The sequence below is a fragment of the Rattus norvegicus genome, chromosome 17, assembly GCF_021556685.1.
Source record: "Rattus norvegicus strain SHRSP/BbbUtx chromosome 17, alternate assembly SHRSP_T2T, whole genome shotgun sequence".
NCBI lineage: Eukaryota > Metazoa > Chordata > Mammalia > Rodentia > Muridae > Rattus > Rattus norvegicus.
Genome location: NC_141550.1, coordinates 55,877,086 through 55,895,436, shown reverse-complemented (window position 1 = coordinate 55,895,436; position 18,351 = coordinate 55,877,086). Strand labels below are relative to the sequence as shown.

The window sequence follows — 18,351 nt, the reverse complement described above, 5'->3', positions numbered from 1 at the left end:
GATGGGGGAGCATAGCCTAGACAGAGACTTGGGTGGCCTGGGTGGCTGAGTTTTTGCCTTTGGTCATCCAACAAATGGGATTTAGAGTCAAGAAGTCTACAAATCTCTAGACAAGAGAAGGTAGAAGTTTCCAGAAATGAACAGAAACAACCATTTCTTCACTCTCCAGGACATAGCCAAGGAGCAAAGTCTGATTGATGATCCCTTTCTCAAATCACATGTAGAGAGCCATTTATCATTTCCGTGTGAAAAACCTATTCTTTTGTCTGTTAAAGGGCATAGCATGGTCCCCCTTCTAAGAAGGACTGAAACATCCAAACTTTGGTCTTCCTTCTTCTTGAGCTCCATATGGTCTGTGGGTTGTATCATGGGCATTTTAAGTTTTTCGGCTAATATCCACATATCAGGAATATATACCATGTGTGTTCTTATGTGACTGGGTTACCTCACTCAGGATGATATTTTCTAGTTCCATCCATTTGCCTATGAATTTCATGAAGTCATTGTTTTTGATAGCTGAGTAGTACTCCATTGTGTAAATGTACCACATTTTCTGTATCCATTCCTCTGTTGAGGAACATCTGAGTTGTTTCCAGCTGGTGGCTATTATAAGTAAGGCTACTATGAACATAGTGGAGCATGTGTCTTTGTTGTGTGTTGGAGCCACTAGAAAATCCCAGATGCCAGGGAAACAAGAGGTCCCAGGACCCAGTGGGGATAACATTAGCTGAAATACTCAGCAAAGAGGAAATAGAACCTGTAGACACCAAATCCAGTCGATAGACATGGCCCCTTGTTGATGGATGGGGCTGCTTACCCATCTCCAGAATTTTAACCCAGAATCGTTCCTGTCTAAAAGAAATGCAGATACAAAAAGCAGAGCAGAGACTGAACGAAAGGCCATCCAGAGACTGCCCCATCCAGGAGTCCATCCCATCTGCAGACATCAAACCCAGTCACTATTGCTGATGCCAAGAAGTACTTGCTGACAGGAGCCTGGTATACCTCTCCCCTGAGAGGCTCTGCCAGAGCCTGGTTGATACAGATGTGGATGCTCGAGGCCAACTATTAGACTGAGTACAGGGACCCCAATGGAAGAATTAGGGGAGGGACTGAAAGAACCGAAGGGGATTGCAACCCCATAGAAAGAACTATATCAACTAATCAGACTCCTCCGGCCCCAGCCCCCTCCCCTCCTAGGAACTAAACCATCAACCAAAGAGTACATGGAGGGAGCCATAGATCCAGCTGAATGTGTAGCAGGGGACTGCCTTATCTGGAATCAATGGGAGGGGAGGCCCTCCTTCCTGTGGAGGTTTGATGCCCCAGAGTAGGGGGATGCTATGGCAGGTGGGATGGGAATGGATGGGTAGATGGGGATGCACCCTTATAGGGGGTATAAGATGGGGGGTTTGCAGAAGGAAAACCAGGAAGGGGGACAACATTTGAAAAGTAAATAAATAAAATAACCAAAAAAAGGGCATAGCATGAATTTGAGTGCTTCAAAGGGGGTGAATTGTAGTGTGCCAAGAGTGCTGTGGTTGTGGCAGTGAGATCTAAAGTATCAGTTAAATTAACTTCAAATTGGCTGCATATTTGCACAGAAGAAATAATGAAGGATTGGCATTTGAGTTGCTGGGAAATACTCTTGGATGCTAATAAACTCAGTCAGAACCTAAGTTATTTGCCAGAAGTAAAGTTACTGTGTTTTAGAAATAGAAGGTGTTACATTTAGTTTTGATTTTGCTGGTGAATCTTCAGTATGAATCTGTACACATTTTGCTCATTTTGTAAATAAGAAAGTTAAATGTAAGTTAGAAAATTAAATAATTATTGTGGTTTGATAGATTTCCGGTTGATTTTTGTCCATCGTTTTTCACCTTAGCATGATTCTACTCCCTGTAGATTCACTAACACTAGACGTATCCTCCAGTGTGCTGCAGCCATACTCTAATGGTTCTCCTGACTTATGCAGGTTGATGTGTAAGGTGGCCTACCTGTTCTAGTGTCACTCAAGTAGATCTCCATATGAATATAAAATCGATGCATGCTTTCTGCACTGTATACAGTTGAAAAAGTACTTCTTGATAGAACAACAGCTATGTGGAACTTCTTCTGTAAATTTGGGTTCCGTGTTCCCTGTGTTGTATCTCAAAGGCTGTTCCTTTGTTGTGTGAGCGTGGTCGTAGATAACTGGTAGACAAGTAAGCAAGGCAGTAGATCAGTAAAACTTTAATTACAGAAGCTCTCTTGTATGATAGTTCCAGATCCTTTCAGTAGCATGTCCTATCCAGCTCAAATCTTCTGCCATGATATGAGCTGACAAACAGATTCATCCTGCCCAATTCCTACAGTATGCAGAGCCACCATTTCTTAACATGTTCACACACAACACTGGATCATGTAATGATAAATATGGCTGTTACATAAAGATGTGCTGTTATGTAACAGCACATCTGCTGGACTCAGGTGATTGGTACTTTCACATCACCTGTGCCGTTGTAGTAGGATAGTACATATTCACAACTTTTAAGAGGTTTCAAATTCTAGACAGCATACATTTAAGAAGAACAAGATCTTGGTGCTCATGGGGTGCTACAGGGATACTGAACAGGCCCGTTCTGTCTTACTGAAGGCTTGTGGTAACATACCTGGAATGTCTCCTGAGGGACCAGATCAGTTCCCCCGGGTGCCATGTGTCCATAGGCCAGAGTAGCCAGAGTCTGAGCTAGTGAGTCAGTCTGGATCTAGAGACTTCTCAAGACTCAGTTACTCAGTGTCTCCCTCAAGCCACTGGAAAAGGTGATTAGAGAAAATGTCCCAAGTTTGAGAGGCTCTTGTAAGGTCTAGGGTGCCTCTCTCTTGTCATTTCATCAGGTCAATGTCTTGCCATTGTTTTGGGGTTTTTTCCTTCCCTCCTTCCCCCTCCTCCCAAATCTGAGACCTCGTTTTATAGAAGGGGTGTGGGTGTGGGAATTGTATTGAGTTTAGGCCACTGGATTTCAGGACAGAAGCCCATGCATCTCCTTTTCCTGGCCTGTTTACTGACAGCAGTACAGGGTGACCAAGATCAGGTGCAGGGTGCTCCCTCTGGTCTTAAAACTGTCTCAGGCCACACCATGTTGGTACCTAAATCAGTCAAGAGAACTTGTGCAACTGGAAGTTTACTTCTGTTGATTTTTCATCCACTGTCTCCCGGGCAATCAGGGTACTCTGACATCATTTGTCGAATTACTCCTCCAGGGCACTAACTGAGTTGACTTTGATCTCTCCTTTTTTTAATCTACAATTTTTTGTATGTAAATTTGAAACCTTAAAAGACAATTTCCCAGGATGGCATCCAAGAGATCTGATAGCCGGAGGATATGAAAACTATTTCCTGGGAGAAGGGCTGTAACTAAAGATCAATCTCTCCATGTCCTTGGTTATTCCCTGCTCATGGGCTTTATGATCAACACATGGGTTGTGAGGAAACCTGAAACTCAGTGCCTCTCATTTCTAATGAACCCCCTAATACTTGGCACGATGACAGGCAGTATGAAGCTGAATATTGACAGCTCTACCCAGCTCAAATATTTTTACTATGCATTTCTATTTAAAGACATAGCAAGCCAATTACATATTCATAAGGCTGGAAGAGTTACACTAAGGACTCCGCTAGGACACACCTTTTAAATCTTGGGTTCGTATCAGAGGCCTCTGGTATCACAGTCAAGCCTTGTGTGAGCCTGTGTAATTCATCTTTACAACCATGCTTGTGTATAGTCCACTGCTTACCGTCTCTCTGCAGGCCCAGCCCTACCTATTGGAATTTTAATTCCCTCAGTAAAATTGATTCCACCAGGTCTGCACATTATTCTCCCTGTCTTCCATTTAGTGCATTACTTTCCTGACAGTAGAGTACACAGCACTTAGCAGCTGGTTTGTGGAACCATCAGTCAGGAAATTGTATGATAAATAGGAGGTAGCCAGGTTTAGTGGCACTTCCTTCTGCTTCAGCAGTTTTTGCCTGACTTTGGGGAAGTCATCATGGAGTGTTTTGTCACGTCCCGGGGCAAAAGATGGCTATAGTGCTGTAACATATTACACATACATTGAGTTATGATGTGCCCCAGCTGCACTGCTCGTGTTTGAAAAATAAACCTCAAGGTGGCAGATTACGATGGCCACTGGCCACAGGGACATTTTTTGGGTCTGTGATGGAATACGCTGCTGATGCATAGAAACAACAAACCAAGATGCAAGGTGAAGCAGGCACTTTTGGACTGGGATTGTCTTCTACGGGCTGTTGGGATCACTCCCGTGTGATGCCACACATGTTAGCAGAGTGCTTGCCCTGTGTTTCAGACTTTATCATTTCAGGCTATGATAAGCATACCTTGATTCAAAAGCGGGTTGTCTTTGCCACTTGCCCCCAAAATGTGGCGTAATAGGGGTGATTCCATGAATAACCAGTAAAAGCTACATCTGTCCACATGTGCTTCAACAGTCCAGAAAATTCTGTTTAAACTTAATCACTATAGAAGCATAGAAATTCGAAAACAGCAAACTAAAATCAATTGTCTTTTAGTTGCATAGCATCACATCTGTTAATTTTCTGTCCTTTATCTAGACCCGGTTCCAGACTTAAGAATCTGTAAATTTCCTTGACCACAACACTTTGTATAACAGTGCTACAAGTTGTAGTTAGAATTAATTTTCAAACTCATAAAATGCCACAAGCCTAACCAGTGCCAACTTCACGAAATGCTACAGTAAAGCACTTACCATCCACTTATCTGTGCATGAATGTTAACAGTACAGTCAGGAACCAAATTGTAAGGAAGTTGAACTTTATCTTTCAACTCTAACAGTTGTCACAGTGTCACCCAAGACAGGCTTCATGGGAGAAGCTCGTGGAAAGTGGACTTTTCTTTACAGTTGCTTGATTTACATACAGTTCTATTAAATGAGGTTCTCTGATTCTCAAGATGACAGGCATGGGAATGAATGGGTGCTGCAGAGCCAAGCCTGTGTGTTGTGGAAGGAAGGGAGGACCACCCATACTTGATGATCACCTACGTGGTTTTACCCAATGGAGTACCACCCATATTTGATGATCACCTACGTGGTTTTACCCTGGATTTGAGCATGATTAATGTGGATGTTTAAAAAAAAAATTTAAAGTTCAGACACATTTGGTGAGAGTCTGGTCAACTTTTCAACTAGTCTCAAAAAGGGTTCCTTTTAGTTTTATGCTGTCTTAAGGAAGATGGATAAGATAACTTTCATCAAAACTGGTTAAATAAAATAGGATATTTTGCTTTTTCTGTTGGGAACATTTGGTTTTCCTATAGGGTTCCTTTTCATCTCAGGATTACTGAGTTAAGTGTAACATTGAATTTGCCACATGGCTGAATAAACTTCTACCTGAAACTCAAACTTAGGAAGCTGTTACAGGAGAATTGGCTTACATCCTTTGAGTACTGATTGTTAAACTACAGTAGTTTTTTCATTTGTAGTCATGCATTGTGAGGGGTGTGACAAGTGATTAGGTCACTCCACTGGATGCATTTCCTTGTGATGACACAGTGACACTGATTTGATAATACCAAATTAATTCCTTCTCTGCTTCTATACCATTAACCCCCTCCTTACCTGACATTACAACAACCACAAGCTTTCACTGAGCACTGCCTACTTTCACAGACCTCTTGATGCTATTTTCTAGGTTTAGAACATTGAGGAATACTAATGAAAATGCAATCTTGTGTCCCTCCTTAGTGGGCTACCTGTATGTAGTCAGTGCACATGCACAGTTTTCCCCTCATACCTTTTTGTTCTAAGTATGCTTAGATCTTTTAAGGGGGGCCGCAAGGGGAAAATGTGGATGGGGGAGGAAGCGAAGCATAGCTCACCTTCTAAGAGATATATTGAAGATAAATTGGGAAATAGATGGATATAGAGGGGAGAAATGAGATTCTTCTGAGTTTATCACTGTAATAGTCACCTAGGTGCACTTACGTTTGTGAACTGATGTTCTCAGTTGGGGTGTATGATTGCTACCTCAGGAGGTACAGTTCACACACTCGCCTGGTGTGCTTGCGCACTTTCCCAGACCTTGTTGCCAGGTTTGTGCCTCTCAGTGACTACTCTGGATCCACAAAACCTGCTTCTCAGGCTTCTGTTTGACTTGCGTTTAAACCTGCTAATTATAATCTTCAGAATCCCCAAAGTAACTGGGTACCATACTAAAGTTTGCTTGCTGTGCACATCAGTCCCGGGAGTGCTTTGCTGTGACAGCTGACTGTCAGCGCTCAATGGCACTATTTAAGAATCATCTTCTGGCATATGTACTATAATATCACTTATCACTGGTGACAGAGGTATAGGGTTCTGGTCTCCCTTGTTTTATTCCTTGGAACTCGGACAAAACATTTGTACTAAATATCAGTCATCCGTGTAGTTATAAAAACCATTGACTTTCTGTTCACCTTTATGTAGCAGATCAGTATTTTTTTAAAAAAAATCATTTTTCAAATTTGAAGAGACAACAGGCACAAGTACCTTTGGGTAAGTAAATTCTGTAAAAGCAGAACACACACACGCACATACACACACACACACACACAGGACCCAGGAGCTGATGGACAGGAGCAGGCAAGAACTGTAGGTTCCCATGGAAGCCACACAAAGATGTTAGATTCCTTTGGAGCTGGGGTTACAAGCAGTGTTAGGAATAGGACATGGGTATTAGGAATCAAACTCGGGCCCCTCTGCAAAAGCAGCATATGCTTTAACCATTGATCCATCTCTTGGGTCTCAGCTCTTGAAATTCTTACGAGAGATTTGGTACAGTAAAGTTGCTTTCAGTTGGAATGCCACCTCAGCGTATTAGTTTTGTGTAAGGTGTACTTTCCTTCCTTTCAGACCCTCCTCATCTTTTTCCTGCCTTCCATCCTCCTGTACCGATTGATGCCAGACATCACGAGGGCCGCTACCATTATGATCCATCTCCTATTCCTCCATTACACGTGTAAGTATTAAAATGTTACCCATTAATGAAATGGACCTAAGCTCCGGCTTTTACGCCTCAGACTCTTTGTTAATGCATGTCTTCTGGGCTTTGAAGGTGTGATAGCAGTGTAAGATTTACTCTTAAGACAGAGCAGAGCTCCATCTGCTCCTAGATGCACTGAATCGGACCCTGAGCGTTCTGAGGATGCTTGTCATAATGGTTTAGCTGGCCGTTGCTTTCTGAGTCTTTTGCTGATGACAGACAAACAGGTGTGGATTATAAACTTAAAATTAAAGCACTAAAGTTAAGCTTTAATGGGAGCTTACTTACCACTTACAATACATGCTTGGTTGTGATTTAGGTTGGAAGTTCTACATGCTAATATTTTTGTTACATGAAAGTTCTGACCAAAGATTACAGTGGATCAAAATGAAATGTTTATGGAAGATTTTCAGAATCCCCCATGTTCCATATACCAACAGTCACTTGATGGATGAGAATGTCACCCAAACAAAATGGCAAATGTGATTGAGCACACGGTTTCACCTAAGATGAAAGAAAAGAATGTGGTGATAAAATGTATTTAATATAAAAGGAAAAAGAAAGTCTCATCGAAATAAATATTATTGCACTTTTTTTGAAGGGAAAGAAAAAGAATCACTGATACATACACTCACAGAATATTCTGCAGTAAATTCAAGGAAACTGTCATATAATATAATAATTAGATGCACTCCCTGGAAGGGGCTATTCCCTGCTAATGGACTTGGTACACATGTGGCCATATGTAATAATCACCTTCCTTTCTGAGACAGTGAAGTTCGAAAAGCACAAATAATACTTTGAAGAATAATGCTGGTTATATAGATGTTAGATTGCATCGCTCTGACTATTAGTTACAGCTGTGTAATTATATGGTAGGCTGAAGAAAAATGAAGTTGTTTTAAAACAAGTCCTCCTTTGTGAGCAGAATTAATTGATATTAACAGTCCTAACTGCATGCCCAAGTACACATATAATATTTTACCAACCGGTTTTTGGATCCATCTCCCATTACTGAATTGTAATTTCAGTTCAGATTTGCCTGGAGGTGAGTAATAAATCTGCATTGAGAACTTCTGTAAGCATTGGAGGAGAAGTGGGTATTTACAGAGGGAGAATGCAGAATGTTGTGACTTATTCCTCTTGTGACTAAAGTACAAGCAAGTATTTACAGCCTTCTGAAGCGGGCTAAAACTATGCTCACAGAATGCCAGAGGACCGAAGGGAGTTCTACTATACACAGGGAAGTGCATTCCTAATTGAGTTTGCAGGATGACCTGCAACTCACTTGGTCTTGTAGGACCTTTATGGTCCGGGTGGAACCAGGGGGATTTTAGTTGCTGTTCTATCCTGTATCCAGATCACAAAGGACCTTAGAGACAAAGATAGCTAATTCCTCCCAGTCTTTCTGATGAAGTAGTTTAAACCAGATGTTCTGTGGAATCTGTAAGTTTTTCACTTTTTCAAAAATCATGTTCTAGAGAATTTTTTTTAAACTGAGCTCAAATAATATTCTGATCTCTTCTTTCCTCTGGGCTTATTATAGTTCATCTTGTAAGTAAATTCAAATAGGAAGTTGCCAATTATTGGTCCTCTGGCAGAGCTATAGGAACAACAAAGCCTCCCGGAATCCCTGTTGTATGTTCGAGGCTCTACTTAGGTCCATAGCAAAAGCAGTGTCACAGATAAGGTAAGTTACATGTGGAGAAGCTGAGTATCAGCCATGGGCTTTTGTCTCAGCTGTGACTCTGAGCTGGGGTTTCTGAGCTTCCCAGTGCTTTCTATTTTTTCAGCCAGGTTTTAAGACACTTAAGCAGTAATTGACTAAATTGTTCCTGTGCAGCCTACACGTATAATTATTAAAGAGTTATGATGTAAGGCAGGTTGACAATTCTGAGTTTCAATAGAATAAGTCCTCGAGGGCTCTAAGAGAATGTTGTGTCTGTGGGTGTGAAACAGGGCACCTCATGTCTGCAGTTTCCTGAGATTATTCACATCAGCTTGCCCTAGTAGATTCCTGGGTGGCTCTGCCTGAGATTATGACACTGGCACGAGGAAATTAGAGAAAGACTCATCTCCATATCTTTGTAGCATTGTGCTCTCTTCCTGCTTAGTAATTTGTTAGGAATTGTATTTGGGCAAAGGGCTCAGCATGTGAACAGATACACATGTTGATGGTGCTCAGTGGAGAGCTAAGCTGGTTCAGCATTTGAAGTAATGACAGGCTTATCAGGGTGCCTTGGGCTTGCCACACATTTGTGCTGTAGGCCCTGGCAAATGCCCCCTGATGTGATCCCTGCACTTCACTAAAACAAAGCTGTCTGCTTTAGGAAGAGCTCAGTACAATAGCCTCCTGTATATACTCTGCAAAGGTTGGGTCTCTAAACAAATGCTCACAGCTAATGTATAAAGGTATCAACTTTCTTCTGGTCTCACTCCATGATGACCCAGCTGTCTGTATCCCTTCTGTCAGGTGAGGGCACACCTGCGACTGTTAAAGCTGAGGGTATTGATAGTAAATGTGGCCTTCTACCCAATCCTTCCCTGTATTAACTGTGAAATATAAAAGTATCTTACACTGAATTTGAATTCCAAAATGGTTGCTGTGTAATTGCCTTCTAGGAAATGAAATCAAGTGAGCTTAGTAAGCCTTTAGAGTGAATATTTTAATTACAGGAAGATAAAACTTGGAGATATTCTCATTATTTTGTAAACACAATTGTTCTTCTGGTGCCAACTTTAGAAACTAAATTATCAGTCTCTGAAAAACAAGAGCCTGTGTTGATGGAAATGCTGACAGACCAGTGTTCAGAAGGACGGCAGGTACTGCGGTAATTATGCTATCATATTCCATCATTAGAGATTCTATTGAAAAGGTTTATAAATTGCCTCTCTTTTTAGATAAACCACCCTATATTAAGGCATCAATGATATGGTGCAGAATTAAATTAAAATCTCATAAAATGAAATATGTTCTGTATTAGCTGTTTGACACTTAATTTGCCTCTGAATGAGTAAGAGGAAATCACAAATTAACCTGCTTTTGTTTTTCCAACCATGGCTTATTAGGTGTTAGAACAACTGCAATTACAGTCCAATAATAACCCAGAAGCCTTATAAATATGTACGGAAATATGTCAGCCTCTGTTTAGAAACTGGGTTTGTTACGTGAAATGCCTTTAGCTTACCCTCCTTGCTTGCACATTGCTGTCCACAGTTTATGGTTAAACAGGCAGCTCAAGGATAGAAAATTAAATGGACTACAATATAGTATTAGAAATAATATTACGATTTATTGATATTTCTTTTAGCCCCAAATCATGAAATTAAATTAAGAGGGTCATAAGTGGGTCATGCTATAGGTGTCATCTCTAGGTTGTCACATTAAACTGTCCTCTGAAATGGACAATGGCTGCATCATGTTTATGACATTCAAATAGTTTCTTACACATTGAATATGAGAATTCTTTCCTCGTCTTCTGAGTTGTTCTGGATGAATTCACAAGGGCTTGTGTCCAACTGACAGATGGAATGTCTCTTTCTTAAATTGTGATCGTCCCTGGTTTTATGTACAGTTAAACACAGTGTTTTAGACAAATCAAAGTTCACTTAACATATTACTGAGCCCAACTCGTGCATCAGAGATAAAGGTGAATCTGGACACACGCTGCAGAAGAGAACAGGAGACTTTATTCCAGTCCTCTCTCTGTTTCCTGGCTTGAGTTGTTTACACCAGGGCCGAATAAGCCTGTGGGCGCACTGCTCTATTCTGTAGGCCTTAATAAAGCCCTTTAGACTACATGTTACTACTCGTTCTTAAAACTTCTTTAAAAATGTAGACAGTTGTTTAGTTATGTCTTGCACCTCCACCAAACACTCAGAGTTTTCCAGTGACTTTTTTTTACAGCCATGAAGAATGAGCTACTACTGGGTTTTGCGTTTGTGCACATTTTGAGCGTGTATGTTTTAAGTGCTGGAACTTATTTGATAACGTTTCTTTTCAAAAGTAGGCATGATTTATTTTTAGAAACTGAAATTATAAAGTGTTTTGAATTCTGGTATGATTTCATTCACATTCATGTAGGGTTCCCAGGGTGTGTTGGCGTCTATTCTGTATTTTACAGTTGACTCTTTGAGCCGAGGTTTTTCTCATTCATGAACCAGTATGAATTAGATTTTGAACTCTCCAGTAGCTTTCTCGTGAGATCTGCAATTCATTTTCCAAAGCTGAGTCCTTAGTTACTAATCCATTGCAGTGATTCAGGCTTCAGTGATCCGATCTTCTCGCTGAGGCACTGAGTGCATGGATGAGAATGCTGTGGGTGAGAGTCGCACCTCCCTGCTGTGGGTGAGAGTGGCACCTCCCTAGGCTGTCTCTCCAGCCAGCACACAGACTGCTGTGTATCACCCTCCACTTTCCTAATTCCTGTTAGAACAACTGCTTTACCTTTGCAGTCATGAGAAGTGAGCACTCTCCTGGTTCTTTTGCTTGGGACAGGGTGGCTTACATGCAGTCACACTAAGGAAGAGGAGCTAGCTTTTCACAGGAACTAGTCTGCCTCTTGCTGCCCAGAGAGGAATCCAGGGAAGAGCATTAACATCAGCTTTGAAATGGAGTACACTAGGACAAGGAAGGTTTGGCCCTTGTGATTACTCAGCCTTAGACTTGGGAGCAGAGGATGAGCAGCAAGTTTGGAGAATGATTGCATTCATTACTTCCCAGAGAGAGAACAAGTACAAGAAAGGATACTCCAATATGGTAAATATCTAGAGAAAGAAACAGGTAGATGGTGAGGACTGCTAATCAGTCTCCCTGCGCCACTGACCTCAATGTCTGGTTAGTGCCAGCCATTTTTACTGGGAGCGCATGTAATGCTTATTCATGAGAAGCTTCATCCTGGCCCCTTAAAATGGGTGCACATGCAAACTAGTGGATTCATTTTATTTATTCTGAGGTAATCCTCAACTAACACATGGAGAGTTAATTTGGGGCATAACTGATTTAGAATATTTTAATAGCATAATATAAAATGAAGAAAGGAAAGCATTTTACTTGCTATTCTCCAGTATTTGGATCTACCTTAGATGACTCTGAGACTTGTAAATCATACTAACATCAGATTACACTGAGTACTGTAATTATATCTTTCAAGGCAACTACTGCGTGTTTTTCTTGCCTATGTGAGACTAAGTCAATTCTGCAAACCTTGTAACTCCTAAGTTACTTTTTTTTAGTGATCAGAATGGACCTCTTTTGCTTAGGCTGCTGCCATCACTTTTCCTTTTTTTTCCTTTCTCTTTTTGTTTCCTTTTGTTGGAATAGGTTTCCTCATTCTGACAAAGCTGGCACACTCAGGAGGAGTGGAAGATTCAAAACGCTTGATTGCTAAGTTTTTATTAAGAGTTTCTATTACAATAGTAATTGCTTCCCATAGACAAGCTGATCCCTTGATAGTAAATCAGCTACTATTGTCTCCTAGGAATTGGGATACACAGACACAGACACAGACACAGACACACACACACACACACACACACACACACACACACGTATGCACGTGCACGCACACACACATTATACATATACACATATATTACTAATTTTATATATAACTGGTATATATTCAATATGTACACACACACATTCTACAACAGTGCACGCTGATGTCTAAGTTTTCTAGCTATAAAAAAACATTTTAACTCAAAAGCCTGAACATGTATGTGACCTTCATAACACTCTTATGAACACAGAGCATCATGTGTTCATGTTACCATCTTCCAGAAGTATCAGCACCCACTCCTTTTCACGGGTGTTGATATAGCTATATATTTGCATATATATTGCAATTGGATACAAATATTACCAATACCAGAATTCCATGGATAAAGGATAGTTTATGTTGGAAACAATGTTGATGACTTATTGTATGTTAAGCACAATTTTAAGGCTCCATAATTATCTACTGCGATATTTACCCCAAACCTATGATGGACGTTTATAATTAGCCCCATTTTCAGCTTATAGACATCTAAACATAAGAACACATACAGCTTTTGGAATGGGTTATGCCTGTATCTTAGTTCAGGGATTGGGGTCCACATTTGTTGCCCATGTTGCTTTGCTTTGTTAGTAAAAGTGAATGCCACACACTTTGCAGGCCTGGATTTTTACTTGGCTGATTCTGTCAACACCTGGCTCCTGCAACGTGCTACGATGAATACATGACACTCTGGAGAAGTGTTTAAAAGCCAAATACACGATCAGGCTTTTGAGTTAAAATTTAGACTTCAGTGTGCCCTGCTGTAGAATGTATGAAGTTCATGGGACAGTTTACATATCCAGCCACAGGTTTTGACAAGATTGCATTGAAACATGCATAAAATAACCAGGACTTACTCTATATGTCCAATAGATTTCAAGCCTCATTAACTCCAGTATTTATTTTCCTGGAACCTTTTCTTCCTTAGATAGTCTTGCTTGCTTCCTCACTTAATGTCTTCCCACTTGGATGTCTTCTTACCAAACTTCTGCTGGGAATGAGCACCTAAATTACCGGGTGACACCTAAGCCAAGCCTGGTCTACTGTCTATCTACTTCTCAGTCCAGCTTTATTAGAGCACAGTGACATCCACTATGTATAGTTTCTATGGCAGACTTTAACAGTAAGAGCATAGGGGAGTAACATCAACATCCAAAGGACATGGGGACCCCAGATGCTATCTGTGCCAGCTCCAGTCTAGATAGCAGCCCTCTCCAGCCCCACTCTGTTCTCTGCTGTGCTTAGTGCCACACATTGTAGTCTACAGGACCTTTTAGCTATTTTCACACCATTCCCAAGAGTTTTCCTTGTATGCCATCTCAGTTAAAAAAAAAAGTTCTAAATGTTTGGCTATAGTTTTACAAAATAAGCAGAAAAGTTTAGGACCTTCTGGATCCATTTGTCACTGACCTTCCCTGTCAGCCCCTACCACTGGCTTGAGGATATGATCAAGGTCACCTCCCAAAATAGTAGTGGGTAGGTCGCACACGTCCTGATCAGCCAGCACACATTTTTCTTTATATTAAGGAATGAACCCAGGGGCTCAGTGGTTAAGAGCACCGACTGCTCCTCCAGGAGTCCTGAGTTCAATTCCCAGCAACCACAGTGGCTCACAACCATCTGTAATTGGATCTGATGCCCTCTTCTGGTATGTCTGAAGACAGCCACAATGTATTCAAATATATAAAAATAAATCTTAATAAAAAGAAAGAAAGAAATGAATACGAAACAGGTTGTATTCAAAAGGTGTAACACTTCTCAGCTTTGCAGCATTTCTAATGACTGAAATATTGAATCTGCTCTTCAGTTGCAGAGAAAGCAGGCCCTAATTACAGCGTACATTCACAGAGCCCAAGCGGCAGCTTCTTGGAAAAAATTCCTGTGTTCTTTGTGCTGTGCTCAGCAACACGGTCCGGAGCAGATATTGACTGAGGCATTCACAGTCACTGAACCGGAAGCTGCCGACTTTATAGAGGCTGCTGTCAAACCTGTTGTGGGGGCCTGGGTGGTACTGGACTGTAACCGACTTTTTCTATGAGTACAATGCTTCCACTCACGTTAGGCCTGGCTTCAAAGAAAACACAAATTTACTGCATTCATTTTATTTATTCTTCAAAATATGAGTTTTAGAAATTGAACTTTAACAAAAGTTATCCTCTCTGGAAGGTGCTTGGGAGTTTTACATCACGAATATCGCCCCACCTAGCAGCACTTCCTATGTGGCTGTCCTTCTCTCAGGTGTAGGAGCTCACTTTGCAATACCCTAAAACAAGCAGCTTCTTCTAGACTCCCAGCAAGTTCATTAAGTCCTTTCCCCAGGGAAACGAGGGCCCAGAACACAGGGTTGCCAGTCATTCATTCTTGTTACTGCTGTATCCCTGTACCTGCCCCCAGGGAAATTCATTTACCAAGAAAATAAAATGTTAGAAGATAGGTTTCTAGGCGTGGCTTGTGACCTCTGTACAGGAAATGCCAAGTGAGCTGCGCTTCGCCTCTTGGATGCTGTGGACCACTGCAGAGAACGAGTAGGACAGTGTTTAGTGAGAGCATCTCATGCCAGGTGACCATGCTGGGCAAGTTTTGAAACGTCATCTTAGCCATTTCTGTTCTGATGTGATCCCAGGAAAGGCGTGGGTCGTTACGCACTGCGCTTTGGTTGCTTTGACTTAGCTGGAATGGTGACACTGAACCAACTTTGAACAGTCTGAAGTTGGAGGAAAACAGACAACAAGAAACTCTGAAGTGGGAAAATCACCAAATATAAAACCAGGTCTAGTGATCCCTCCCTACTTTGTACTTTTTTAAATGGACTTTTTTTTTTCATTTAAAAACTGTTTTGATTGAGAGTTTTGTACAATGAGTTCGGATCATATTCACTTTCTGTACCTAACTCTTCCTGGATGCACCCCATTCAGCTTTGTTCCCCTCCTCCCCACGACCAGCTGTGGAGCTTGGCAGGTTTGGCTGATTGACCAGCAGCTACGTTCTTAAAGAAAGCTGCATCCCTGTGTCCCACAGCTAACAGTTGCAGTAGGTCCACACTGAGAGGCAGGATTATGTGCCGGACTCTTCCCTCTAGGCTGGGATTTAGTCTGGTTTGGGCTTGCACGGGGTTTAGTCTGCTGCTGCAAATGCTCTGAATTCATGAGTGCAGCTACCCTGCTCTGTCCAGCAGAGGCTGTCATAGTCGTCCATTGCTTCTGCTTATACTCTTTCCATCCCTGTTTCTACAGTGATCCTTGAACGTGGGATGGGTTGGTAGGTCAGGGGAGGGCGTCTATATTTTCTTTAGTGCTGAGCATTCTCAAGTCTTACTCTCTCACAGATGGCTTCTGTGTAAATACCATTTACTGAAAATAGAAGCTTGGCAGATGAGGGTTGTAAGTCACTAGGAACCTGTTTAATGCTGTGTCTGTTTAGCAGTGTAATAGTAATTAGGCTTCCCCTTAGGGCCTATGACTTGTCTGACCTTAGGTTCTTAGCCTGTTAAGGGGGCATGGTAGGGGTTTCATCTTGTGGAGTGGGACTTAAATCTAATGAGATACTTGTTGAGATGTTGTTTGGGTCACTACTGCACCAGAGGGCATGGTTTGTCAGGTTAGTCTTTGTTCCTCTGGTAGCTTGTAATTTACCCACAGCACGATGAGAGCTAACTGATATCTGAGCCGTCTCTGTGGCCTGAGTTCTCTGTCCTTTTTATCTCCATAACATGAAATTCTTACTTGGGACTGTTACAGGGACATAAGCTTCAGTTTGAAGATCTGAGCAGACACTGGAATGAATTACACCTCTCTAGGAAAAAAAAGAAAGAAAAGGGACAAGAGAAAAGGAGGGGACAAAAGAAAGAAACAAAGAATGAAAGAAAAACACCTAGATAAAACAAAATAAACAACAAAAAACCACATTAAAAATGAAACAAAAACCTGTCGAGTATTTCGTGTTGGCCAACTACTCCTGAGCGCCAGGCTTGCCCTGGGCTGTGTTGATAAAGCCGGCCTCACTTCACTGGACAAAACCGCCTTTCCCTCTCCCAGTGGGTATCAATTACACATAGCTATTTGGTCAGGGGTGGGACTTTGTGCCCACTTCTCCCTGCTGGGGTTTTGTCTGGCTAAGCTTCTTGCTATTGATGGGTATTAACATGGAGACCCTCAGCTGGACAATGCGGAGACTTGGGAGCATTGAGTCCTAAATGGAATGTCTTTATCACACCCATCCCCTCCTTACTCAGAGAGGAAAAGATAGTAGGTGCCAGGGGTGGTGAATAATCCCAAAGAAAGGGTGTTTGGATACAGCGACACAGTGGGAGTGATGCCCCTGCGGATGCACAGAGAGTGTGATAACATGCATTTAAAGGTCCCCCTGTCCCAGTCCTTCCTGCTGACTAACTCCTGTAAATTGTTTTTAAGGTGCCTGGGGACCTGGTTTGAGCCTCTCCGGGTAGCCAGGGCTTAGTTATAGGAGTTGTGTCACTTGGGTACAGGCATCTTTTACTTCCTGGGAATAAGGCATCGAAATGCATTCTGTTAATATCCCAATCCTGCCAAATGCAAAAGTATGTCATATCTTGGACCAGAGTAGAAGGAGCCAAGTAAATGATTCCTCCACACTTACAGGAGAAATCATGGAGTCTTCTTATTCCAATTTACCTTACACTCCTGGAAAGCCTTGCTTGTTTGCTGTGAACTCCTTATCACTGATAAACTAAACTATAGCTTCTCAAAAGAACAAAATCCCCATATTCCTAGCCTCAAGTGTTTTTAGCATGCATTGGAGACATCTGGGGGAATACCTAAGAACAGGTTTACAAACCTGAGTTCCAACAGGCGATCTTACTTCTAGTGGTTACTCCGATTCCTCACCTCTTATGTGCTGGGATCAGTTTAAACTTACACTGGATTATATTAGTGCTGTGTGACCTACCATGTTAGGTGTGGTTATTGCTATCTTACAGGTCTTTATTATGTAACTACACACACACACACACACACACACACACACACACACACTCTCACACTCACGCACTCACGCACTCATGCAGTATGCTCACTCCTGTTCACCTTTTTATGGTAATCACTCCTTGAGACTTGGCAGTAAAAGTCTGCATAATCATCTATTTTAATCAAAATAGTCAGGAAAAATACAGGAGGCCAGCTTGAAGTGTTTTACTCTTGTTTAAATGACCAAACTCTGGGCTTCTCTGATTCTGGTCCTTAGGCATGCAGCCACTGCATAGAGGGAAGAGTGCCTCACTCAAGAGTCACTGGGAGTGGATGGATTGCGGGACTAAAGCAGGGACAGCCTGCAAGCAGCTTCTCTGTGCCTCAGTGCAGGACACGCACCACAGAAAAGTGACAGAGTTGTAAGAGTCCCTGTGCATTTCAGGAGTAGCTTCTCATTCACTAAAGGAAGGCAGCAGGCTGTAGGGATTTGACCGGACTGGATCCTTCCTGCGCTTCCTCTGTGACTTACTTGTGTGATCTGAAGCAAATGTATATTGCGTCATAATGAACTTGAGCCGAATTCTCCACCTTTTTAATTTTCAGCCTAGGGATATACTTGGGCTGTACAGGTCACTGTTTGCTGCTTTGTGGGGGAGGAGAGATTTGCCTTGGACTAAGTGGAGCTTTAATGGGAAGGAAAGGCAGAGTGCAGTCCCTCCCCCAGTGTGTAGAGGGAGGGAAGCCTCCTTCCTTGGTCTATTTGCTTTGCAAGGGTATTCTTTGATGCAGTCTTTTCGTGGGTACCCACTGAAGTCTCAGTGTACTCAAG

The 18,351-nt window shown here is 41.9% G+C and overlaps 1 protein-coding gene across 2 annotated transcripts in view; it reads left to right on the top strand.

The window, feature by feature from the left end:
• Positions 1-18,351, top strand: part of Gli3 (GLI family zinc finger 3) — a 274,470-nt gene that overhangs the window by 148,689 nt on the left and 107,430 nt on the right. For both annotated transcript variants that reach the window (XM_087589731.1, NM_080405.2), the window contains 1 exon segment: positions 6,910-7,015. In XM_087589731.1, coding sequence (XP_087445857.1) covers positions 6,910-7,015 — 106 coding nt within the window.